General features: G+C 60.8%; 2 protein-coding genes across 2 annotated transcripts in view; one reads left to right on the top strand and one right to left on the bottom strand.

Annotated features, from left to right (window-relative positions):
* LOC103678893 (fibrosin-1-like protein) overlaps positions 1-6313 on the bottom strand; it is an 86567-nt gene extending 80254 nt beyond the window's left edge. The window contains 1 exon segment of the mRNA XM_040620059.1: positions 6035-6313. Within this exon segment, the coding sequence (XP_040475993.1) occupies positions 6035-6313 (279 nt within the window).
* LOC103678895 (dapper homolog 3-like) overlaps positions 6312-25246 on the top strand; it is a 40492-nt gene continuing 21557 nt past the window's right edge. Inside the window, exons 1-2 of the mRNA XM_040620094.1 lie at positions 6312-6934; positions 12357-12475. Of these exons, the coding sequence (XP_040476028.1) occupies positions 6312-6934; positions 12357-12475 (742 nt within the window). The remainder of the gene's footprint in view (positions 6935-12356; positions 12476-25246) is intronic.

The following is a 25246-nucleotide window of genomic DNA, read 5'->3' as shown; positions in this document are numbered from 1 at the left end:
GGGAACCTTGGAGACTCCACTGGACAGATGTCAGAGCTGACAAGGGAACCTGCTTGTGCCCAGGCATGAGCGCTACGGCAGCCAATCAGAAAGCAGAGCGACCCAGGCACGAGGCAGACCCTCAGCCTGGTGCCGCAGCTCAATGACAACCGCCCCCCAGTATCAAAGTGAACAGCACACCACCGCAGACCCCCACCCCAGCCCCAGACCTGGGAGCTTCTCCCGGGAACAAGCACATGTGCAAGGGGTTCTGGGTGGGGAGTTGTCCACGAGACCGACACCACCTAAGTCCTCGTGGGAGGGACAAGGAGCAGAGGATAAGGCGGAACGGGCCAGGGGTGGTCCAGACACAGGGCTGAAGGCTCCCTGCTGGGGAAGGGGGTGTGTGACTAGACACTGAGTCACCCTGACACTTGGGGAAAGAATCTTCCGGGCAGGGGACAGAGCAGTTAACAAGGGCCAGAAGTGTGCCCACGTGTACGTCTAAGGATTCTCTGGCAGGGGGGTGGAGAGGTGGGCTAGATATGGCTGGAGCTACAGGAATGAGGGGCTGCAGTGGGGCATGAGGGGGGCCACAGCAGAGCAAGGGTACCAAACTGGAGGTGGTGGGGCCAGTTCTATGAACTCATGAGCGTTTGCTGACTGCTCTGGTGTGTGTTTGGGGGCGGAGCGGGGGGGGGGGGTGACTGTCCTGCAGCAGGACCAGGATAACGGATAGAGGACGTGCAGTCCAGGATGGGGTTTCACCATGTGTGACTAAGGGGTCACAGGTAGGCAGGTCCTCTGCTCTGTCCAGCCACAGAGCTGCTGCCTGAGAGGGAGTCTGGAGCACAGACATACACAGCTTTACACATGTACCCCGGCAAGGACACAGCACACGCACGTGTGTACCGTGTGTACCGTGTGCACACACACCTGGGACACGGACCTACCACACCCACGCACCTAGGGTGGATCTGAGACCCTGTCTAGAAACTCAGAGCGGGGGAAGAGGGAAGGAGGGCTGCGGCCTGCCGCAGGGGTGCCCCCGGAGCCCATGCTGCCCGTTCAGGGCAGAGCCAACCCGCGGGAAGTTGAGGCTCCACCTCCCGGGCAGCAAGGGGCAGGGCAGCCTCCAGGCACCCAGCAGACGGGGAAGCGGGAGACGCCGCAAGTACCGGGTACGTGACCCCCAGCCGAAGAGGAGCAGGGGAGCAGGCTGGGGTGATGGAGGCCAGGAAACGGCCCGTCCACCGGCCTGGGGCTCCAGACCCTCACCTGTGCTTGGGCGGGAGGCAGGGACAAGCTGGCCGGCAGACACATAGGGCCACCAGCATCAGGACCACAGCCACCCGCACTGCGCTATGCCACAGCGTGTGAGCGGTCACCCTGTGGCCTTGCTGCCTGTGATAGGCGTGCAGTGACAGAGCAGACCCCGCCCAGCCCGTGTGTAGCCGTAGGTTCTGCAGACCGGCTTTGACGGCTGCGATGCCCAGAGGGCAGTGCAGGCACTACTGTTGTTCCTGCAGCCCAGGCAAGGCCATCCCTTTACACGTCACGGAGACCACTGTCCCCTCTGCTCAAGCTCAGAGTCCTCCCAAGTGCACCCAGAAGATGCCACGCAAGTTTGGGTGAAGACTCACGAGACGTCTGTTGTCTGGTGCTGTGGTGGGCAGATCCCAGATGAGAACCTCCCCCCTCCGCCCCCGGGGCTTCAGCTTCCTCATCTACCAAGTGGGTGTGTGAGGACAGGGCCCTCAGCCGCCGTCAACATCAGCATTGCTCCCACCACATGCCTTCTCACAGCAGAACACTGACCCACACGACAGGCTCCCGCGCCCCAGCAGCAGACTGCAGCTGCCCAGGCAAGGTAGCGGACATCCACACGGGCGGAGAAGGCTAAGCAATAGCTTCGTGTTCGTCAGCGTGGGTGGGGTCCCCCTGGGAGGGAGCAGCCCCTCCCCCATAGCAGCCCTAGGGGAATGCGGGAGCAGACCGATGCCAGCCTAGGCAGGTTCCAGGCTTGGTGCCGTACCCCCCTTCCATGACTGCAGGCCAAATGTTCCTGCTCTCTGGGCCTCAGTTTCCCCATCTGGAGGAGGTGCTCTGGCTGATGGTCATGGACACTCCCAGCTGAGAGCTCCTCTCAGCACCGACTCTCCTCTGTCCCCCTCCTTGGAGGGCTGGACTGGGCACACATACAGCCCCCCAGATCAAGGCCCCCACAGGCAGGACCAACAGTGTAGGCTTTTACCCATGGACAACCGGGCCATATCCTGTCACCCCCCACTCCTGACCCTTAGCAACCAGACCCAGCATGATCGTGTGCCCCTTGCCCGTACCACTGAGTCCCCTGCATGGGCCCGAAGGAGTTCTGCCCCCCTACAGGGCCACCACCCATCAGGACTCGAGTCGTCTCCACGGCCTGCCTGGAGGCCCCCGGCCCTAGCCCCAGCGTCCTAAGGCTGGGGGGAACTCGGTTATTTCCAGCAGAAACGCATGGCACACCCCTGCCATCACCTGAAGCTGGGAACCGGGCAGCCAGGCCAGGGTTTGTCAAGCACAACTGTGTGCAGCAGGTCGTGTCTGGGCTTAGGTGTCCGCTTTACGGATTATCAAGATGAACGCGTAGTGATCGGTGTGGGAAACAGAATTACCTACAGGAAGTCACCGGTTATCACAGCTAAAACTTTGGGTGTTTTCCTTTTCATTTTTGTTTCTGGATACATGCCTCCTAGATACACGTACAGAGGTGGTGAGTAACGCTTTCTTCCTAGCAAAAAAAAGGAGGGATACAGGACCATACACCTCTGTGGTTCTATCTGCACAACAAACTCTGGGAAGGCCAGAAGCTGCCGAAGTATTACTGCAGGATATCAAGGCTGGAATTTTCCCAGAATATACCTTTTTACTGACACTGATCTTTGAACCAGCTGAAAGTGTCTAGCTGTTTTGAAGCAAATTAGCAAAGAATCAGACAGATGCCAAACCAGAGGATGGTTTCCACTGGGTACTCATGGCACACGTGCTCTCAAGAGATAGGCAGTGTACAGACAGAGCACAGAGAGGAAGCGCTGGTGCACAGGCGTGCAGGCACCCCTGACCCTGATGGGAAGTGCTGAGAGGCACACTGTAGGTCTGCTGGGCTCACCCAGGATCTGCCTGCAAAGTGGATCTCCCAGAAGACCTCCCAGAAGGTTGGCACTCTGGCCTACTGGTTCCCTTTGTCATTAGGGAGGAAGGGTCAGGAGAACCTCAGTTTTGCCCTGGCCTGTCCCCAAGGGCCTTCCCATCACCTCTGGAGACAGAGATGTCACAGAATCAGGACAGCAAGAAATATCCACCTGTCCCCAATGTTCCTGGTCAGTGAGAGCAGAGGAAAGACAGCCCCTGTACCCCCACCAAACCACAAGACCCCTGTCCCACTGCTACCTGCTCACCTTTTCCACCCTGTTCAACAGAGTCAGAAAGCTGACGGAGGACCCGGGCTCAGATGTGCAACCCTGCCCAGCCCATGGCCTCTGCACACCCTCAGCTCAGCTGGAGAGCTCTAGCTGTCCAACTCCATGCCCAGAGCCCTGGACACACTGAGAGCCCACCCAGACCTGGGAGCCCTCTCCTCAGCCAACACCACCACTGTCACATGCGTGTGTCCACAGCATTTCACAGAAGTGGCCTGTGATCCTCTCAGCCACCCAAGGCAAGCACTCATCCTCCCTTCGGGACAAACACAGGTGCACAAGGAGGTGCTGGAAGGATGGCGTTAGGGACCTGCCTAGGGCATGGGGGGCAGGGGAAGCTGCATCCTCAGGACAAAGGTAAGGAGGATTCTTGGACACTGGCACTCTCAAACCTCATGAGCAAGTCTACACCTGACATTTGGGTGTTTATGCCCCCGGGGTGACAGCAGCTCGCACCCCTGTGCCACAGCAGCCCTGACAGAGCCCTGACACTAGGTGGGAGAGGGGTTTTCACATTCACGGTGCTGCGCCTCAGTGTCCCCATCTGTACAGTGGAGTTTGAGGACGAGCAGACTCAGAACTGTGCCTGCTCAGGTACGTGTTCACTGTGTGCTATCACTCAGTGTCCTGATGAATTATCTGGACTCTGGGGAAAACCACTACACTTTAGCAAGAAATGAGTCCAAACAAGAGAACCAATCTAGAAGTTATGACTTGTGCAGAAACCCCGTACTTTCCAAGGCAGGCGGGTCCTTCCCTGGCTCAGTAGGGCAGAAAAAGGTACATGGTGACGTGGCTGGGTGAACACCAAGCAGACAGCAGACCCAGTCTCACTATGGCCTGACCGAGGCCTCCTGGAGCCTGCAGAAGTCCCCACACCCAAGGCTGCACTCTGAGTGCCCCCGATGCCGGAGGGGGGTAGCCGAGGCTGCTGTGGGCTCATTTCGGCAGGGGTGCAAAGTGACTTCTGGCAAAACCTTCCTCAACAGCAGTTTCTCCTCCCACCTGTTCACTCCACAAACATGTATGCGGCATGAGGACCTCACAGAGGACACACAAGACAGACGGGGTGCCTGCTCTCTTTCAGCTTACAAGTTCTGGTGGGGAGAGAGCCAAAAAAGAGTCAATACCTAGATGGCTTCAGAGAAGAGGGGTCACTGACAGGAAGGAAAGTGGGGGATGGGTGGGGTGCGGCCGGGGAGAAGGGGTGCTGCTTTAGAAGGTCACTGGGGAGGGCCCGAGTAATGTCTGCGCTGAGACACGAAGGCTCCAAACAACCTCGGCAGAGGGGACAGCAGGTCCCGAGGCCCCAAGGCAGCAGAAGCTCAGAGGGGCTAACATGCTGGCGTGAGAGGCCAACATGCAGGGCCTTGGAGACCACAGTTAGGGTTCTGTTTTGTGCCCATCTGGCAGGGCAGGTACACATCTGGAAGTGGCTGGAGTAACCACTCTCCCAAGCTGTGGCACAGAACTCGGCCACCCCTTCCCAGTTCATGCTGTGCCATGTGCCACCCCCCAAAGTGTCTTAGCTGCGGACCCCTTGATCCGGGAGCCATCTAGGGCCCCCCAAGTGTACACAGAGAGGATCAGGGTGGGGGGCTGTGTGGTTGGCATAAGTGCCCCACCTCTATGCATCCACCTGCCCAGACAGAAAGCAGCACACCTGTCCCTGGGCCACGTCCTCCTGGCTGCCAGCCCCTGACACTGAGGTTCTCCAGAGACCTGACCCACCTTAGGGAGAGGGTTCACTGCAGGGACCTGCAATGAAGGCACTTCCCCTCCCCCCAAAGCTCAGCCTCTGACTGGGGATCCCAGGCTACTGGCTCCCAAGCCCATGAAAAGGAAGGGGGGTTGTGAACCGAGCAATCTCTGGGACCCCTAAACCCAACAGATGCCTGTGGCCCCTGGTAAGTGCTGTACGGGGCGCCTGGAGGGTGCGGGGGGCTGGCTGGCTGAGGCTGGCAGGACCGTGGGGTCTGGCCAGCACTTCTACACAATTCTAGGAGACCGTGGCTCCCCACCCACCCCATTTGCCAAATCTCTGACAGTCAGTACTCATTTCCTTCTCAACTCACCTGGGTTCACGCAAGAAGGGCAGTTATTTGCTCAGCAAATATTGCCCAGGATAACTCAGCCAGACAAGCGATATTTTTTGCCATCCTATTAACCAGCCTATGAAGCAGCCGTCAGGAGAGGGGTCTCAGAAATCCCCCTCCCTCTCCCTCGTCTGAACAGAAACCTCCAGGAGGAGGAGAGGAACAGGAAGAATCTCAAAGTATCCATTCCACCACCGCCTTCACCACGACCAGCAGCGCTCACCCCGCTGGCACGTCCTGAGCCGAATAAAGTGGTATTTTGAAAAGGAAAACAGCTGAAAAAGGCGTGTGTGCAACCAGACAGCTTTTGGCTGGGACAGTGCAATTCAGAGACTTCTCTCCCTAGCCGCTCAAGACTCGCACCCGCCGGCACCCCCCGCAGGCTGCCGGGCCCTCCAGCAGCGATCTGCGCGGCGCGCGGGGCCCACGCGGCCCGGGCAGCCCTAAGGGGTGGGTGTGCCGCCGCCCCAGAGGCGCCCCGCCCGCCGCCCCACCTACCTCCAAGGCCTCGAGCGTGCTGAAGCTGGCAATGGCGAAGCCGTCGATGACCTCCTCCTCCTGCGAGCTGGACTCGCGGCGGCGGCGGCGCGGGGGGCGCACGGCGGCGGCGCGGGGCGGGGGCGCACGGGGCAGGCCCGCGTTCTCCTTGCCAGGCCCGGGCTCGGTCTCGTCGCCCGACGACGCGCTCTGGTCGCGGGCGTCGCGGGCCGCCTCCCGGCGCCGGCCGCGGTCCCGCTGCGCGCGCGAGCGCCGGCTCTGGCGGACCTTGGCCTCCATGGTGCGCGGTGACCTTGCGGCCGCGCCGTCGGGTTCCCGCGCTCCCGCTGCCGCTGCCGCTGCGCTACAGGGCGCCGCCGGGCTCGGTGCGGGCCGCGCGGCTCGGGCCCCGGCGGCGGCGGGCGGCAGGCCGGGCCGGGCATGCCGCGCGGGGTCCTCAGCCCGCCGGCGCGGCCTGGGGACCCGGGCGGGCGGCCGCGCATCGGCGGCGCTCAGCGCGGCCTCGGCCGCGGCCCCGGGGGCGCCCCTCATGCGCGGCGGGCGGCGGCGACGGCGGGCGGAGCGCGGGCGGGGCGGGTCCCGGGCTGAGGCGCCGTGGCTCGTGAGGCTGAGGCTCAGGCGGAGGCTGAAGCTGAAGCTGAGGCTCAGGCGGCGACGGCGACGGCGGCGCCCGGAGCAGATAACAACTGACGTACTTCCGCCCGGCAGCCAGCGCCAGAGGAAGTGGGCGCTGCAGCGGAGCCCGGCGCAAGCCCCGCCCAGGCCCCGCCCCGACCGCGCCCTGGCCCCGCCTCTCCAGCGCGCCGACTACAGGGCCCGCCAAGGCTCCGCCCCAGGCGCCCGTCGCCCTGTCCAGGTCGGCCCCGCCCCGCCTCCGGCGGACGAGACTCCGCCCCTCAGGCCCCGCCCCGTGCGCGCTGCGCGTGCCGAGCTCCGCCCCCAACCCTGCAGGCTCCGCCCCTCGGGGGGGGGGAGCTGGAAGGCCGCGCCCCTTCCCGCCCCTCTGCCAGCCACTGGATGGGAGGTGCAGGGTCCAGGGGTCTCTGCCGTTCTCCAGCCTCGGTCTCACCCCGGAAAAGTGGGGGCTCTCCAGCTAAACCCGACACGTGGGCCGAGCGGCAAGCTCACCGTCACACCCGAGCTGGGGGCTGGGGTGGGGGTGGGGTCTTCACTGGGGGAGTTCTCCCAGGCAGTAGAAGTCCTGCCCGCGTGGGATGTGTGTAGAAGGGGGACGGACTGCCTCTGCCCGGGGCCAGTTCTTGGCCTCCCACTACCCTGCACCCCAGTCCAAGCTGTCTCCATGTGGCCCCCTGCCCCTCTCCTGCTGGGGATCTCCCGCAGGCTCTGAGCTCCCAGGGCTCTTCACAGCCGCCTGCCGGGGCGGAGCCCTGACCTCGCTGCTGCAGTTCCAGGCGCAGTCCCCCCCCCACCCCCGTCAGGTTGCTCAGATTTTAGAGTGGGGCAGCCCTCCCTAGACCAGAGCTCCAGACCCCAGAATACACCCTCACTGAGGCCCCGGGACTGCCCGTTTGCATTGAGACAGCAGTTTGGGCTGCAGGGGTTACTCCCCATCAAGCGCTACCGCTACCGGAGAGCAGGAACGGAAGGGAAGGGGCGCTGGAGAGTCGAAAGCGAGATATAATGGTGCACTTCCTCTTTCACCAACAGGGGACCTCCTGGGGGAGGGAGGGTCATGCAGGTGGGGAGAGGCTGTTTTCTTCCATCCCAAGATCATTAATTCACTCAACACATACTTAACAAATGCACGAGGTCCAGACACTGCTAGTGAGGCTATAGTGGATGAGACAGACAGCCCTTTTGAAAGTGGCAGAGAACATGAACACAGAGCCAAATAACATGATATCTAATGATAACGCAAACCTAACTGAGTAGGGAGGTGTCATAGAAAGTGAGTACTGGGTAGTCCCAGAATGCCTAAGTGCAGATCTGAGCTGAGACCTGCAGGGTGAGAAGGAGCTGGCGGTGCACAGGCCTGGAGAACCATGTTTCCCTGCAGTGAGCATAGCCCGTGCAAAGGCACTGAGGCAGGGTAACATTTGCTGGACTGTGTGGAGACTGAAGGGAACACAGTAGATAAGCTCTGGAAGGCGCCCCCTTGCTCAGTGAGGAAGTGCTGCCCTGGGCAATGCTGGGGGGATGGTCCACTGTCCCCTATATAGGGACTTGGGCTTTCAGTTTGTATCACCCTGTCCCTTGGAGGGCCTAGGGTCCCAGTGTGTGGGGGGCAGGGAGGCAGGTGGTCTGGGTGCCCCGTTGGCTAGGCTGTCCCTGGTGGTCGTTGGAAAGGCAGCTCTACAAGCTTCTAGACACAGGGTTGGGGCTCTCAGGCCCCAGAACTGCCAGCCTCCAGGCCACCCCGGCCCCTCTTTGGGGCTGTTTCTGCTCTGGGCCCTCAGCAACCCTCTCCTAGCCTTGCCAGGGTGGGGGCAGGGTTCCCCTCCACCTCTTCCCATTCCAGGTTTTGTCGTGAAAACTGACTCCTCCAATATCATGCCTTGTGAGTTGTAAGAACCTCATTAGGAAGACAGAAATGGACCCAGATCGGTCCCTCTATATTCCCGCTACCCTAATTCCCCTCTGAGGACCAGACAGAAGGCCAGAAAATGTGGATGTTGGAGGGTGTCCCAGGATAATATTTCAGGATTTCATTTGGATACAGGCCCTTGGGTCCAAGGTCTGCTCAGAGGGCAGCTTCCAGGCTCCACACCTGCTCTGTAGGGGGCAGAGACCAGCCCTATGCTGAGCCTGGGGCTTCCTATGGGCCCTTTCCTGTCACCCCGTCCCCCCCAGAACAATCCCCGCGCTGGGCAGGGCAGTCATAGAGCCAGACTGTCTGTCCCCACCTTCCTCCCACAGGCGAGGGGAATGATCCCGCTTTTCTGCCCTGGGGTCCCTGCTCCAAAACACGGCTGGAGGTGATGACTGCAGCCCGCAGTGGGTGGCCTGAGGGTTCAGCGAGTTCTCCAGCTCTGAAACTGTCAGTCACGTGGGACTGGGAGGCTCGTTGGCACGCATCTCTGGGCCTGCCCCAGAGTTTCCGATTCATCTGGTCCCACGTGGGGCTTGAACATTTGCATGTCCAACAAACAGGCTGCACGTCTGGGGACCACACTTTGGGGACCACGGGGTTCGGAGCCACAACAGCACCTGGCATAGAGTAGGGCTTGCAGAGGCATGCCACCTCTGCGGCCAGCAGTGTTCCTGAGAATGGGATCCTGCCCCTCCCCCACGCAATCCCCACCCTCAGGGCCTGGCTCTTGACGACCATGATATCCTCCCTCTTCTTGTTGCCCCAATTCTGGCCGCCTCACCAGCTCCCTCCCAGGCCACGGGGGCTTGGCTCTTTGGCCTGCTGCCAGCTCAGGTCTCTCCTGCCACTTCATCCCATCCCTGAGGTCCTCCCCCGTGCAGTAAGAGCAGAGGGTCCCTGCCCACAGCCCGGAGCTCGGCCAGAGAGAAGCCTCTCTCCACCCCCAGCCTGCCGTGGAAGGGCTGGCCCATCACCATCACCGTCCCCGAGGCCCGAAGCCCAGTCCTCACCTGGTCACCGCACAGAGCGCAGAGCCCTCCCCAGCAGAGCTCGGGGAGGCTGGGCTGCTAATTAGTTGCTTCCAGGACGGCTGTCAGCCCCATCCGTCTTCCCTGTTTGGTTCTGTTTTAGAGAGTCACCGGGCTTCTGTAAGGCTCTGAGCAAAGTTAATTGACATGAAATTCTATTCAAAATTCAATTTGCTCTCACAGATCCGATTCAGGCCCTATAAATCAGCAGAGCCCGCTGCTCCTTTGGGGTTCAAACATGCTTTTTGCTTGCAGGGTGACAGCCAGAAGATGAGTTCTGGCTAGCGGGCCGGCCCCTGGGGCCGCATCTATGAACCAGAGGTCAGCTCCACCATGCGCCCCAGTATGCATTCCCCCTCCTTCAGGTAAGAGCCCTTCAGTGCATTTGGGATACTTAGATGGCTTCCGTGGACGCAGGCTTGGTCGGTTCACTGAGATGCCCATCCCTCCCCTAGCCAAGGACCGGGCAGGTGTGGCAGCTCCCGCTGGGACAACGTGGCGTAACAAACAGCCCACAGGACCCCTGTGACTTACAACACCAGTGTTTTGTTTTCTTTCTCCCAGGGCTGTTAGGTTGACCTGAGGGGCTCTGCTCCAGACTGTGGGCCAGGTTTAAGTCTCTCTCTGGGACGCAGGTAGCAAGAGGTGGACTACCTGGGGCCTTCTCTGTACAAAACTCAGAGGGCCAAGCCAAACCACACAGGCACGCTGAAAATCTACGCTGTAGGCCTTGCATCTTGCTGTTCACATCCTGTGCAAGGCAAGTCAGGTGGCCAAGACCATCCTACGTGGGGTAGGAAGCTGACGCCTGCCCCGGGGGGGGTGGGGGCTGGCACGGCAGAATCCCCCGGGCAGGGGATGGGTGTGTGTGGTTCTGCAACAGAGAGGAAGTGAACATTTCGGGACTACATTCCCATTTGTCACAGCCTGTTCCTGGAACTACAATCTGTCTTCAGGACGGTATCCAAGAGATTGATATTCGGGGGTACCCATCCCAGATGTGCCCCTTCCCCTGATTCCTGCTCCTCAGGATCTATTCTGTGGTCAGTTTCTGAGCCTGCTCCTGCTCTGGGGTCTACCCACATCCTGCCCCGGTCTGTCCACACCTTCCCTCTTCATCAGCCCTGACGCCGATGTCATTTCTTCCCAGAGGCCGGCTGGTGGCTTCATGCCGAGCAGGGTGCCCACGTGGGAAGCTGGTGTGTGCTCGGGCAGGAGAAGTGAACGCAGGACCAGTTTTCTCCAGAGGGCCAGCAAGGCACCCAGGTCTGCCTCAGTCACATACGGAGTCAGGATCCGCGGTCCCCTGCCCCCACACCGGCGTGGGCACCTCCAGGCCTGCAGCCCGAGGGCTCCCGCCATCTCCTTCCACCCCTTGGTCCCGATGAAGCAGTAGGTCTGCAGGATAGCTGTGTCGCGTGGGTGGAGGTGGCAAGAGGTTGGCTCGGGAGTTTGGGTTTGTCTAGACTATCTTCACAGCTGCTGCCATCCTCCCCAGAGACGTGCCCACACCCAGCGTGCTGTCCCCACCGCCCCGTCCCTCTGTGCCGGAAGGCCAGGCTCCAGGGCCCAACCCCACAGATGGTGCCCCTGAGACCGGAGGCCTCCCCCACACGGGCGTCCTCTTCTGCCGTCTCGGTGCGCTCTCCGGTTCGTGAGCACCCGTCAGCTCCAGAAGAGCGGCCTTGGGCCTGACTCAGCACCAGCACAGCGCGGGGGCTGTAAGCGACGTGTGCTTTGAGCGTTCCTTGCCTGGAGGACCGCGGGCATCCCAGCCTCCTGGTAGTCCTTGGAGGGCGCTTTCCAGCCAGCCTAGCCCTGGGGGAGTTGGGGAGGCTCCTGGAGAAGCCAGTGTCTGCAGGGTGTTTTCAAGGCAGGGAGGCCCCCAAGACGAACCTGGTGTGAGCTGTGCGGACAGTGGGGCAGGCCTCTGGGAGGGAGAAGAGGCCTCGGGACAAAGCGCCGGGAACTCACGGGGCTCTTCCCCTTGCAGGTGACAGAAACCCAGACCTGAACTCGCCTACTCCACAGTGGGAATTCAGAGGTGTACCTGGGCCTCCGGCAGCGGGGAGGTGAAGGCTGCAGCAGCGTGAGCCTGCTGAGTTCAAGGGCAACAGGAAGAACACAGTCAGAGCCTCCAGAGGGAGCTCGGCCTGGCTGACACCTTGATCGAGGACTTCTGGCCTCCAGGACCGTGGGAGAATAGGTGCGTGTTGTTTCAAACAACACGGGAGATGACCTCCAGGACCATGCCCTGCCCGGCACCCCCACCTGGGCCTGGCCATGGTCTGTGGCAGGGATGACGGCCGCCACGTGCCCATTCTGAGCCCAGACTCAAGAGACGCTGTGTGTTTCTGCCTGCTGTCCCGTACCTCAGCTGTGGCCTTGGGGAGGGCATGACCAGGCCGGCCCTGCTGGCCCCAGACGCCAGGGACCACTGCTGAGGCTACGGCACCTGGCACGCCCACCCCAGCACGAGTCCAGCTGACAGGAACGGGCACCGCCGGCCTTCGGACGTAGGACCCGTATGCACGCATTGTCCGAAGCTGCTGGGATCCCGGGGTTTGTTACTCAGCGGGTTTGTGCACCAGCTGACGGGCGCAGACGGGGATGATGGGTGACGGGACCGTGCAGCCGCGCTCGGGAAGGACCTCGCCTCGCTGCTCTGAGGTGGCTGGCTGCCGTCAGGCGTGGACTGTGAGGAGCCCACCACGTGGGGACTGAGACATTTCCGCTCTGCCAGGCCAGGCCTCAGGAGCCAGCCGCGGGTGACTTTCGGAACATCTGTGGCGTGCAGCGAGGGCGTGGTGATCTCCAGGGGTGCAGACCTGGCCCCCCAGGGCCTGCGGTCGGCCAGTGGAGGTGGGTACTTCGCAGATCATCACACCCCACGTTCCCAGTTCCTTGTATTTGTCAGTGTCTGCAGCATAGAGGGGGTGGAAGCCACCGCTGAGTGGCTGTGGGCGTGAGGTCAGTGAGTGTGTCTGCGGAGGGGAACATGATGTGGACAGTAGCTGGGGAGGAATACGGGGCCAAGAGCAGTTTCCTGCGGAGGAAGCACGGTGTGCTGGTGTGACAGTGATGACACTAAGAGTTGTCACCACATAGGGTTCCAGACACTTCCCCAAAACTCATTTAATCTCTACAACTCTTATCGGGTAGGTGGTGGTGTTACCAATTTTTAAGAGCAACTCTTTGTTGTCCCCTCCAGGGAAAGTTTGTTACCCATGTGACAGTCGAGAAACAGAACGTGGCTCACGGCACTGGCCTTTGCTCTTCTTACTTGGTACTTCATAGGCACAACAGAGCTGCTGCGGCTCCAGTCATCACGTGCTCACTCCGAAGGCCCATGCGGAGAAGGACAGCAGACTGGGTGCCAGTCCCAGGAGTTCTCATTGACCAGAACAGAGTCTCAGGGCTATTAATTGTTGTAAACGTCTCTGGGAAAATGAAAATCTGGCAAAGAGAGGGGTGGGATTTACTATGACTGCCTTAAACCAGATGGGATTCATCGTAAAGCCGGGGGAAGGGGGCCCGTCTTTCCAGGGTCAAGGGCTTCCTGCCCCTTATGGAACAGCATGGGGTTGTGGGCAGGGGGGCAGGGCTGTTTGGTGGACAGTGAGCACTGTGCCGTCATGCCGACTTTGGTAATGGGACCCTGATTTTCTCCCTCTCCTTATTCATTCATCGAAATTAGGGAGGTGTTAACACCACCTCTGCTCCAGGTGTGAGCTCAACACCCAAGTTTTGCCAATTGAAATATCCCATTTCCCTGTCCTGAGTGATTGGTCCAGGGACGGGTGGTCACGCTTGGAAGGGAAGGTCACNNTTTCCCTTGGGTTTTGGGGGCAGGCAGGTGTCGGGGGGGGCTTTAGCTGCCATCCCGCCATCATAAGGGGAGGGAGTACCTACCGGGGAATGGATCCACGTGTAGGGCGGCTGAGCGAGGAGACAGAGGGAACTATGTCCTGAAGACATTTTTAACTCCTGGATCCCACTGTACCTGAAGTCATCTTCCCATGGACTTTATGGACACATGATTCAGTACATTCCGTTTTGGCTTAAGCCAGTTCGTGCTGAGTTTTCTGCCACAAGCACATCTTCCTGAAAGAGTGCTGTCTGAGATGACCCTGCTACCTGTGAAAAGCCCATGCAGGACACAGAGCCAAGCCTTGAAGCCTGATACTCCTCCCTAGGCTCCTGGCTGCCCTCGGTCAGGGCTGACGCCACCAACCGTCTGCTCAGTGCAGGCAGTGGCCGCCATTAGTCACGTCCTTCGTCTCTTGGTTTACCCAGCAAACACTTTCTGAGCTCTGTGGGGCTTCGGGGTGGACCTAAGGTTATGGGAAACCTGGAGAGAAGCCGGACAGCATCTGCATTTGTCGGCGCTTTCCCAGATGCCCAGCCTCGACGTGGATGAAGGCAGAGGAGGGCGTCCTGGGAGGGTGCAGGGTGAGCACTGGATGAAGGGAGCAGGTGTGAGCTCCCCGCGGGGCTGGGCTCCGTGGCCAGGTACTGTTGCCACGTGGTCGCTGTTCCCGCTCCACTGCTCACTCACATCCCGGCCGTGATGGAGCAGGTGACGCTGCGGCGACTGCTCTGACCGCCAGCCCCTCAGTACCGGTCTATTTCTCGCCCATCCGCTGGGGATGAGGGTGGGGGCTCTGCTTCACGCAGTCATTTAGTGGTCCAGGCGCGTGGGGGGGTGTCTGTCGTCGCCCCAGCTGTGAAATGGAGCCCAAAAGGGGACACCCCGACTTGTAACACCTGCTCCCCGAGCTGACACGTGGTAGAGCGGCGTCAGGGGCCCCCAGGTACCGGGGAGGCCAGGAAGGGAGGGCGCACCGGTATTTGTCAGCAGTGGATATCTCCGCAGTGGTGGACGGGACCCAGGGCACACGGGCTGCGGCTCCTCGTTGTGTGACCCTCCGGACTCCCACGCAGGAACCCTGTTTGCTGGCCCCTCGGGGAACACACAGGGCTGAGTGCCAGGTCAACTCAGGTCAGCGTCCCTCCCGAGCACCCACTCTGTGCTGAGCCCTCCGTGGGAGACATCGGACACCGTCCCTGCCTAAGCCCCAGAGTCTCTGTTTCAAAGATTCCGAACCCGATCTGAGTTCTGCTGCAGGTCCCCTGTTTGGCGGGAGGAGGTCAACGGCCCAGTCGCTGCAACACCTGCTGGCAGATAGGACCTTTCCTCTGCTGCAGTCCCCACGCTCCCTCTTCTTTTCCAGCCACGAGCTTAGCCCTCTGTCTCCTGCCTATCTGCACAGGTATCCACGGCACGGGATGTCCTCGTCTCTCTGTTCAGGTGACTCTTCAGGCCTTGTTCCAGGTACTTCCAGAGAATTCCCTAAACAATGACTTAGCCTGATCCGAGATGACCTTTAGAGATTCAGGCTGAAAATTGTCACTCCAAACACAGGCTGGAAAGCCTGAGTGCTCCGCGCGGCTGCACTCATGCAAGGGACCACCAGTGTGGATGTATGTGGTGGCCCTGGGTGGGAGGGGCACAAGAGGTGACCAGCTGTGCAGTCTGGCCACCGTGCTTGAGGAAGGTCAAGCTGCCACCCGCTGCCAGGTCGTCCTCTCCCTCCTCACCCCACTCTTCAGAGCTTACCTCGCTCATCTTTCATATATGACCTGCCCCCAGAGCTCTGTAGAGCTCAGGGCCATTCAGCAGGGCCCTTCTTGTTGGGAAGAACGCACACCCAACTCAACTAGCTTGAGAAACAGGACAAGACGTTGGTTGTGTAGCTGAGGAAGGTAAACGCACCAGGGATTCAGGTGCCCCCTGGACCCTGCCTCCCTCCATCAGTCCTGCTGTCCTCTGTGTTGGCCCTGTTCTTAGCCAGGCTCACACCTGCTGTGGCAACATTTCCCTGAACTGAGTCTCCAAGATCACACTCTCCCAGGGTAGTGACCCCAGCAAGACAGTCCCGCTGAAATCCCAGGGTTCACTCTCATTGGACTGATGTGAGCTATTTGCACATGCTCGATCAAACACTGACCCAGGGGAGGATGACAATGACAATAATAGTTAGCTCTTACTAGTGCTTCTCAACTGCAAAGGTACTATCTTTCTATCTAGACATTTGTCATAACAACCCAACGACATCAATTCTTTTTTAAAGATTTTATTTATTTATTAGAGAGAGAGCAAGCATGAGTGGGGAGAGGAGTGGAAGAGAGGGAGAAGCAGATTCCCTGGTGAGCAGGGATCCCAACACGGGGCTTGATCCCAGGACTCCGGGATCATGTCCTGAGCCAAAGGCAGACGCTTAACCAGCTGAGCCACCCAGGCACCCCGATCAATTCTTTTTTAATCCTCATTTCATAAATGAGGAAACTGAAGTACATGAGGTTGAATAACTTGGACCAGTCACATAACTTATTCATGAACCAGAATTTGAACCTACGCATTATGACTCCCACATCTCCACCATCACCATCACTATCAACTCCATCACCATCATCACCACCATCATCATCATCACCACCATCATCATCGCCATCCCCATCATCCCCATCATCAGCCCCATCACCATCATCATCGCCATCCCCATCATCCCCATCATCAGCCCCATCACCATCATCATCGCCATCCCCATCATCCCCATCATCAGCCCCATCACCATCATCATCGCCATCCCCATCATCCCCATCATCAGCCCCATCACCATCATCATCGCCATCCCCATCATCCCCATCATCAGCCCCATCACCATCATCATCGCCATCCCCATCATCCCCATCATCAGCCCCATCACCATCATCATCGCCATCCCCATCATCCCCATCATCAGCCCCATCACCATCATCATCGCCATCCCCATCATCCCCATCATCAGCCCCATCACCATCATCATCGCCATCCCCATCATCCCCATCATCAGCCCCATCACCATCATCATCGCCATCCCCATCATCCCCATCATCAGCCCCATCACCATCATCATCGCCATCCCCATCATCCCCATCATCAGCCCCATCACCATCATCATCGCCATCCCCATCATCCCCATCATCAGCCCCATCACCATCATCATCGCCATCCCCATCATCCCCATCATCAGCCCCATCACCATCATCATCGCCATCCCCATCATCCCCATCATCAGCCCCATCACCATCATCATCGCCATCCCCATCATCCCCATCATCAGCCCCATCACCATCATCATCGCCATCCCCATCATCCCCATCATCAGCCCCATCACCATCATCATCGCCATCCCCATCATCCCCATCATCAGCCCCATCACCATCATCATCGCCATCCCCATCATCCCCATCATCAGCCCCATCACCATCATCATCGCCATCCCCATCATCCCCATCATCAGCCCCATCACCATCATCATCGCCATCCCCATCATCCCCATCATCAGCCCCATCACCATCATCATCGCCATCCCCATCATCCCCATCATCAGCCCCATCACCATCATCATCGCCATCCCCATCATCCCCATCATCAGCCCCATCACCATCATCATCGCCATCCCCATCATCCCCATCATCAGCCCCATCACCATCATCATCGCCATCCCCATCATCCCCATCATCAGCCCCATCACCATCATCACCATCATCACCATCATCACCATCACCATTTTAACCACCATCACCATCATCATCGCCATCACCACTGTCACCATCATCACCACTGTGACCATCATCACCGTCACCATCACCACCATCATCACCATCCTAAGGGTGAGAGTGGAATTAGAGGTGATGAAGTGTGAGGGTTCAGGGGAGATTTCTCTGGCCTCAGGGGTCTCCAGCCCAGATGTCAGGCGAGAGTGAGTTACTGCATGGAGAGTCAGAGGAGCACATTGGAAACATTGAAGCCAGGACAAGCCTTTTCTGAAGGATCAGTATGTTGGCTCCAGTCTCACCTTCTCTAGAGTTTCACTTCTCTTAGTGTGATGTAGAGACATGAGGACTTGGCTCACATAAAGCAGTTGGGGGTAAGTTGTGGAATTTTCCTCCAGGAAGGCAGGATTGGCTGTGGGGTACCCCCTTCCCAGTCTCTTGAGCCCCACTTTGGATGCCCACATGAGGGTAGGAAGTGCTGAGGTGTCGGAGAGTTCCTCTCTGGGCTGACCGATGCAATCTCCTGCCTGGGGCTTCTCGGCTGGCAAAAGCCAGCACTGCAGGGTCAGGATGAGGCAAGGAGTGAGTTCCAGGGCACACAGCTGGACACAAGGTGGAGCGCCTGGATGGACCCCACAGACCCCTTCTTGGCCGGCTATGCACACTGACAGCACCCCACCCCCGCCCCAGTGGAGCAGAGGCTCAGACTTCTGTTAGAGAGGCCAGTGTCAGCCTTCCTTGATCTCTTGTGTGTTCCGACGCTTTTCTAAAGATGGAGAAAGGCTGATGTCACCAGGAAAGACTTTTGGGGTTCTGACGGCACAGAAGTGGAGGGCACTCAGAGTAGGGGCGTCTTGGGCATCCGTCTCTGTGGCACATAGAGACCGAGGCCCCCAGGGTGCTGACTTGCTCAAAGTCACACCGGGTGGGTTGGGGTGGACCCAGGGACATTAGGAGCCAAAGGAGGTTAAGGAGGACCCTCAGTGAAAAACCCAGGCCAATCAAGCATGAATAAACATGGCGCCGTGTTAGTTAGCACAGCAGGTGGAGATGCCTTCAGGTGTGTATCTAGAGCTCAGCCCAGGCCGACGCGTCCGGACCTCCCTGGCTCTGTGCTCAGCTGTTCATCTTTCCTGATAGTTTGCATGGACCCAGGAGCACCACTGGTTGGTGGTTACCTGCCCCGGTCACGGACCGGGTTGGGGTGTTAGGGAAGGGCGCACACTGACTGGCCAGGCCTGGGTTTGGCCAAGGGGTGAGTGGGGCCCCTGGGACTGTAGTCACGGGGGGGTTGCTTCCTCCAAGCAGGCTGAGGTGCCATTAGCAGAAAGGGGGTGGGAGGCGGCAGGCAGAGAGAGCCCCTGTATCCGCACAGAGGCTACAGTGGCCCCAACAAACGCGGGGGCAGGGGAGCAGCGCTGTCTGCCCCTCCCAGGGGAGGCTCCCGCCGCGAGCAGCTCCCTGCCACGCGCACACTCTGGGTGCTGGGCCAGCAGCCTGGCGGGGTCCTGGGGGAGTGGATGGTCAGGCTGCCAGGCAGCCCGTGTGCTGCGAGCTTTTCCATGGCAACAGCTGGGCCAGCTGACTGCTCATCTCAGTGGCCACTCAGGAGCCTCCCCGAGGACCGTGAGGCCACGCCCCACATCCTGATGAGGATGGGCCCCAGGTGTGGGGGGGCGCAACCCACCACGACTCCCGGGAGCGCCAGGCAGGCCCGGGACGGGCTGGAGCTCAGGTTCTCCTGCCTGCAGGTGCAGTGGCTCGGAGCACAGTGTTGAGGTCACACCTGACATTTTCTGGGTGAATGACCTCAAACACGCAATCTGGGTTTTAGTTTCCTCATCTGTAGGACGCATGTCCTAGGGTTGGAGACAGTCACCGGTTAGTGGGGGCACTTGGACGAAGGCGAGAAAGATGGTGGCCGGGAGACGGGCGTCACGGGAAGCGCTGGGGATGTCCTTCAGACAGAGGGGAGGGAACAGGCGCTGGAACAGAGACACAGGGGCCGGGAGGGCAGGAGGGAATGGCCTGGCAGGAGCTGCGGCCGGACGAGGGCTCCAGGTGCCAGGGAACAAACACCTTGCTCTCTCTCTGCTGCTGGTGGGGCCACAGGTGCAGGGAGCCCCTGACTCTTGGCACCTCCAGGGCCAGAGCAGGATGGTGAGGCCGGGGCTCTGACGTCCGGACAGAAGTTCCAGGAGAAGTGCAGATGGGGACCTGCGCCCTGTTGTCCGCCCTTCGCCCTTCGCCCTTTGGCCTTCGGCCTTCGTCCTGGACGGCTGGAACCTACAGCCCGCGGGCCTCCGCGGGGCTGGGACCTGGGCTTAGTCCTTGGAGGCTGTTCTTGGGCTGGCTGGGTCTAGCCCCTGGGGTGTTTCAATTACCATCTTCCTAAGCACCTCAGACAGATTCTCCGCCCACTGGGGAGAGACCGGCGGTGGCGGCAAACAGCCAGCCTAGCGAATTTAATAACCAATGTTACTCACCTGAAAAATCCAATCGTTCTTCACCCGTGACGGCCTTGGGGCGACCGGAACACAGGCGGGGTGCTCTGGGCCCTGCTGGGGGCTGCAGTGGCCCCGGGGCTGGCTCCTGGCACCTCCAGCTCTGGGGGTAACCCTGGGGGGCTCTGTCAGAGGGTGAACTTGGGGGACGGCCTGTGTGTTGTTGTTCAAGCAACAATGGTTCTGGCAGAGCCGTCCCGGTTTACCCTGGCTGCGTGGGCTGCTTGGCGGCTTGGCGGGGTGTGTCCTTCGGGGCACTCCATGGGGGCTGCTGAGGCCAGAGCGGGATGGGGCTGAGCTGGGGACTCTGGGGCGTCCACCCCAGTCAGCTGGCCCTCGAGGGGCTTGTGGAGCTCTGCATGGCCCCACGTGGCATCAGACAGAAAAGAGTCAGAGGTGTGACAGTCAGGGCTCAGGGCCCAGGGCCCCCCACAGGCGTCAAGAACACGGGCCGAGGCAGAGAGGAGCCGGCGGGCGGGCAGGACCACATATGTGCAGGGTGGCCGCTGGGTGATGGGCATGGCGGCGGGATCAGCCTGGGCAGGAGGAGGCGGAGTTCTCAAGTGCAGGGCACAGCGTCAGGAGGTGAGGGAAGGGACCGTGTGAGGTGAGGAGTGTCCGTGGGGACGGTGTGGCGTGGGAGCTGCTGGACCACATGTGGGAGATATGTGTGGACAGTCCAGCAGCCCGTGTGATCTGGGCCCCAGTCAAGGTCAGACCTACGGGCTGCAGCGGCCCTGACAGGTCCCGGGATCCCGACGGAGCAGGAGCAGGGGGCCCCCGCAGCGTGGGGAAGACCCGCTGTCCGTTCAGACCTGACAGGAGGTGATATGCGGCTCAAGCCCACCACGAAAGCTTCTCCAGGGGCATCATGGGGGCCGGGCATGGGCAGAGGGGGCTCAGCCCAGCCCCAGCCCTGCTGTCTGTCTCTGTGGCCTGACGGGGTTCCTGGAATCTGGAAGGCACCCCAGGCTTCTCCCCTACCCTCACATCCATCCAGGTCTTTCATTCAAGCGCGTGCTCTGGGCTGGGTGCCATTCTCCCTACTGGGATGCAGAGACCGAGCAGAGAGGGTGCCCAAGAGTTTGGGGGGCAGTTCGTGTCGGTTGTTCTGTGAGAGGCTGCCAACTGTGATGTTGGGGGGGCCCAGTGCACACAGGACCCCTGCTTCTGACACCCACAGCAAGCCCGGGGTCCCTGAGACCCCCTCATGTCTGACATCCACGGCCAGTCTGGGGTCCCCAAGACCCCCACGTCTGACATCCACGGCCAGTCTGGGGTCCCCGAGACCCCCCCGCCACATCTGACCCCTAGGGCCAGTCCAGGGTCCCTGAGACCCCCTCAGGTTGGACAACCCCATGGGAGGACCCCCGAACTCCCTGAGAACTATTGTTCTTACTGTCAGAGTTTACTGCGGGGAAGGGACACGGGTTAACATCACCCAGGGGAAGGGCACAGGGGAGGCCCAGGGGGTCCCCAAACAGCCACCTCTGGGGTCGTCCCCATGGGGCCACAGAATCGGCTCCCTAGCCCCAATGTGTGACAGCACGCACTGGGCCCTGCCAACCGGGGGGCTCCCGCCTTGGTGTCCAGTCTTTACGGGGCCGTGGGGGCTGCTGGCGTCCAGCCCCTCCCAAGGTGGAGGGGATGCCGTGTGGCCCAAAGCCCCAGTGTGAGCTGCACGTGGACTCCGAATGGCCGGGTCCAGGCAGCCAGCACTCCTACTGGACAGGGCGCTCCGGGCCTGCGTCCCTCCCGGGGGCCGGGCAGAGTCCAGCCCTCAGTTTGGGTGAGGTGACCCTTTGCGACACCCTCTGCAGTGCTGGCCTGCTTTCCTGGGCATCTCTCTCGGTCTGAGTGGAGAGCAAACCGAAGGGTCACTGTGGCCGTGGCCAGCATCGCTCTGCCTCAGCAACATCGTTCCACGAGGTGGAGACCAGCGGCTACAACTGCTGGCAGTGGCCACTGGGTCCTCCCACCATGCTCCAGGCCAGGGTGGGGCTGGGGACACACGCGGTGACCACACGGTGTGGGCCTCCCATGCCCAAGGCCTGTGCTGCACGCGCCCTCTTTCCAGGCCCGTCTGGGGCACCCGCTGCTGCCGCTGTTCTGGGCCCTGGGATGCGGCCGCTCGCAGCTGGCCTGCTCTGTGTTCTGCCAGGCGCCACGGAGAGACACAGGTGCACCTGCAGCAGGCCAGGGCGTGAGGTGCAGGAAAGGTCAGCGCACAGCTGGGACGCCTCACCCCACCTTCTCTGCACTGGGACTGGGAGTTACGCTGGCTCCCAGGGACTGCATCACGCTGTGGGCTTTCCCAGGCCCCAGCTTGCAGACGGCGGGTCCGGGACTGCTCAGTCTCCCTAAGGAGCAGGAGGCTGGCTGGGAAGGTTGCAAGCCCAGGTGGGGGGGTGGGAGACTTGGGGGCGGTGGGTGGGCGCTTCTCATCCTCCCCATGTCAGGCGTGCTCCCTCGGTGACCCTGTCCTTGACCCACGGGTCGGCACCCATCTACAGGTGAAGCACGAGGTGTCCCTACGGGGAGGGGCGAGGGACAGAGGAACAAAGGAGGGCGTTGAGGGGGTCCTACTGGCCTCAGCAACCAGGAAGGAGTGGCCGTTTCTCGAGTGGGGGATGCTGGGGGGAGGCAGGTTGGGGTGCCGTGTTTGTTTCCTGGGGCCGCTGCAAACTGGCGGCGTCACACAACGGAAATGACTTCTCTCTCGGATCCGGAGGCCACAGGTCTGAGATCACGTGTCTGCGGGGCCTGGCTCCCTCTGGAGGGTCCAGGGGAGGGTCCTTCCTGCCTCGTCCAGCTTCTGGCTCGCGGAGTCACCCTGATCTCTGACCTGCGCTCTGCTGGGCTTCCTCTGACACCCAGCCCCTCCCCCCACCTCCCTGGGGGCGCGGGAGACGTGGAGGGTGTCGGCGGGTGTGGCCCAGGCGGACTTTGTTCCGGAGGAAATGTCTAACACCAGGTGGTCACCCGAATGACAATAACCCCGGGGGATGGGGGAGGCGTGCGGACTCCTTGCAGGCACTCCGCCAGAGAGTGCGCTGCCTCCCTCCTGCCGGGACCACCCAGGCGAGTGTTGCTGTGGAAGTGCAGGGGCGAGGCCAAGCTCGCTCAGCGGGAAGCCGTGCGCCTGGCGCTGAGGCTTCTGCGCCTGCTTCCAGGCCATCCTGCGAGAAAACTGAACAGGGCAGAGTGGCACTCGACAGAGGCCTGCGGGCTCGGAGGGGCCCTGGGAGGGAGGCCAGCCTCCAGCTGGGGCTCGGTCTCGCCCCTTCGCCTGGATAGCACCAGCTGGGGCATGAGGGGCGGTATTTGTGCTGCCCGCGATGGGGACTCGCCGGGAAGGCTGGGAGGGACCCCGGGCACCACAGCCTCGCTGGGCCACGGGTGACCGGCTGGGCCACGGCCGGAGTCGCCCCTCACTCACCCCCCTGCTCAGTAGCAGGGGGACGGTGGGACGGTGGGCGTGCTGAGGGTCTGGCCTGTTCGGGCCGCAGTGGAGACCAGGACGCGAGGGGCCCTGCCCTGCGTGGGGGCTTTCGTAGGGGCACCGCTGGGGCAGAAGGAGGCCGCCCTGACATCTGTCTCCAAGAACGTCCATCGGACACACCGCAGGGAGACAAAGGTCCTTCTGGGAAGGCCTCAAAAAGCCAGGGACGCTGGAGCCTCTGCGGGTGACACAGTGGGGGTCAGGCAGGCCGGGGAGGCACCCCCGGGCTCTGGGAGCAAGCGAGGAAGGCGTCGCTGAGGGTGGACGGTGGGCAGGCGACCCCAGCCCCCGCCTGGGGAGGAGCGAGACGCCCTCCGCCCAGGCAGCAGGGGACTTTAAACATTCAGAGTTCAGTGAGTGGGGGTGGGGAGAGAGATTTTCATTGCTTTAACATTTCAGGGTTTTCCCAACATTTTTAATTTTTACTTTTAATTTTTTTTAAAGATTTATTTATTTATCTGGGAGACAGAGAGAGAGAGAGAGAGTACAAGCAGGGGGGGTGGCAGCGGCAGAGGGAGAAGCCGACTTCCCGCTGAGCAGGGAGCCTAACGTGGGACTCGATCCTGAGATCATGGCCGAGCGGAAGGCAGACGCTTCACAGCCTGAGCCACCCAGGCGCCCCCCCCACCCCAGCGCTTTCTAATCAAAACTTTCAAGAACAGTAGAGAAGTTGCAGGAACGTCCAGGGCAGACCTGTGTACGGGCGGGTCACACAGACTCTGCCAGTGCCCCTCACCCACCTCCCCCTCTCCCCCTCTCTCCGGGAGGCTGGGGCGGGCAGTTGAAACAAGTCTCGGGGACCCCGGGACTGAAGACCTCAGGAGCCTATCCTCCCTGTTCTGGGGCTGGAAGTCTGAGATCTGGGGGCTGCAGGCTGTTGCTGCCTCTGGTGCCCCTCGTGTCCTCGGCCCGTGGCCAGGGCCCATCTCTGCCTGGCCAGCACGTGCCGTCCCCTCTGCGTGTCTCTTGTAAGGACATTTGTCCCTGGATTTGGGGCCCACCCTAGTCTAGGGTCATAACAGAATTACATCACAGTGGCCCTTTTTCCAGATAAAGTCCATGTCCCTGATGGACACGTTTTTGGGGGGCCACCGAATAGTAGGAAAGAGAGCCGCATTCAGGGGAGGGGCCCCTGCCGGGCCGTGCTGGTCATCTCTGCCAACCCCGAGGCGGGTCTTAGGAACGCCGAGGGGTAGGCTGAGGGACGGGGGTGCTGGGGCGACCCCACTGTTCATCTCGTTCCTCGGTACTGCTTACACTTCGTTTCTGAGGGCACGCACACACACGTGGATAATGATGGTAATTAAATGCAGATTAAAATTTAAATTGGGGGGCACCTGGGTGGCTCAGTCGTTTAGCATCTGCCTTCGGCTCAGGTCATGATCCCAGCGTTCTGGGATAGAGTCCCACATCAGGCTCCCTGCTCGGTGGGAAGCCTGCTTCTCCCTCTCTCACTCCCCCGGCTTGTGTTCCCTCTCTCTGGCTGTCTCTCTGTCAAATAAATAAATAAAATCTTAAAAAAAAAATTAAATTTAAATTTGAAGTGTGACCTACAAACAAGAGAGTCCCTGCCGTCCCGAAGGTCAGCGGGTCGTGGGTGGGGCTGGGGGGCAGGTGGACTGCAGGTGGCCTGGCGGGGGAGGGGGGTGGATGCAGGAGGCTCGGGGGAGGGGTGATGGAAGGAGGGCAGGCCCCTGTCCTGCCGCAGAGGGCACAAGGAGGGCAGGGTTGGATGGCTGGCTCCGTCTTCGCCCCGGTTCCTTCCCATCCCAGCTGCTCCCCTCAGACCCGGGGTACAAGCCTGGCTCCCCACCCCTCTGAACAGACAGATCCTAGTACCCAGAAGCAGTGAGAACGAACCTCAGGCCTGGGGGTGTCCTCATGCCCCCTGCCCCCGCAGCGCCGGCTGGGAGACAAGGCTGGGGACCCAGGGAAAAAGGGAGGACCATGGCGGGTTTCTGTTTCCACAAGGGCACAGGGCATGGAGCCCACAGACCACAGGACATGGAGCCCACAGACCACAGG

The sequence above is a fragment of the Ursus maritimus genome, unplaced genomic scaffold (genome assembly GCF_017311325.1).
Source record: "Ursus maritimus isolate PB19 unplaced genomic scaffold, ASM1731132v1 scaffold_33, whole genome shotgun sequence".
Lineage (NCBI taxonomy): Eukaryota > Metazoa > Chordata > Mammalia > Carnivora > Ursidae > Ursus > Ursus maritimus.
Note: the sequence above shows the minus strand (reverse complement) of the source record. Positions and strands in the feature narration are given on the sequence as shown.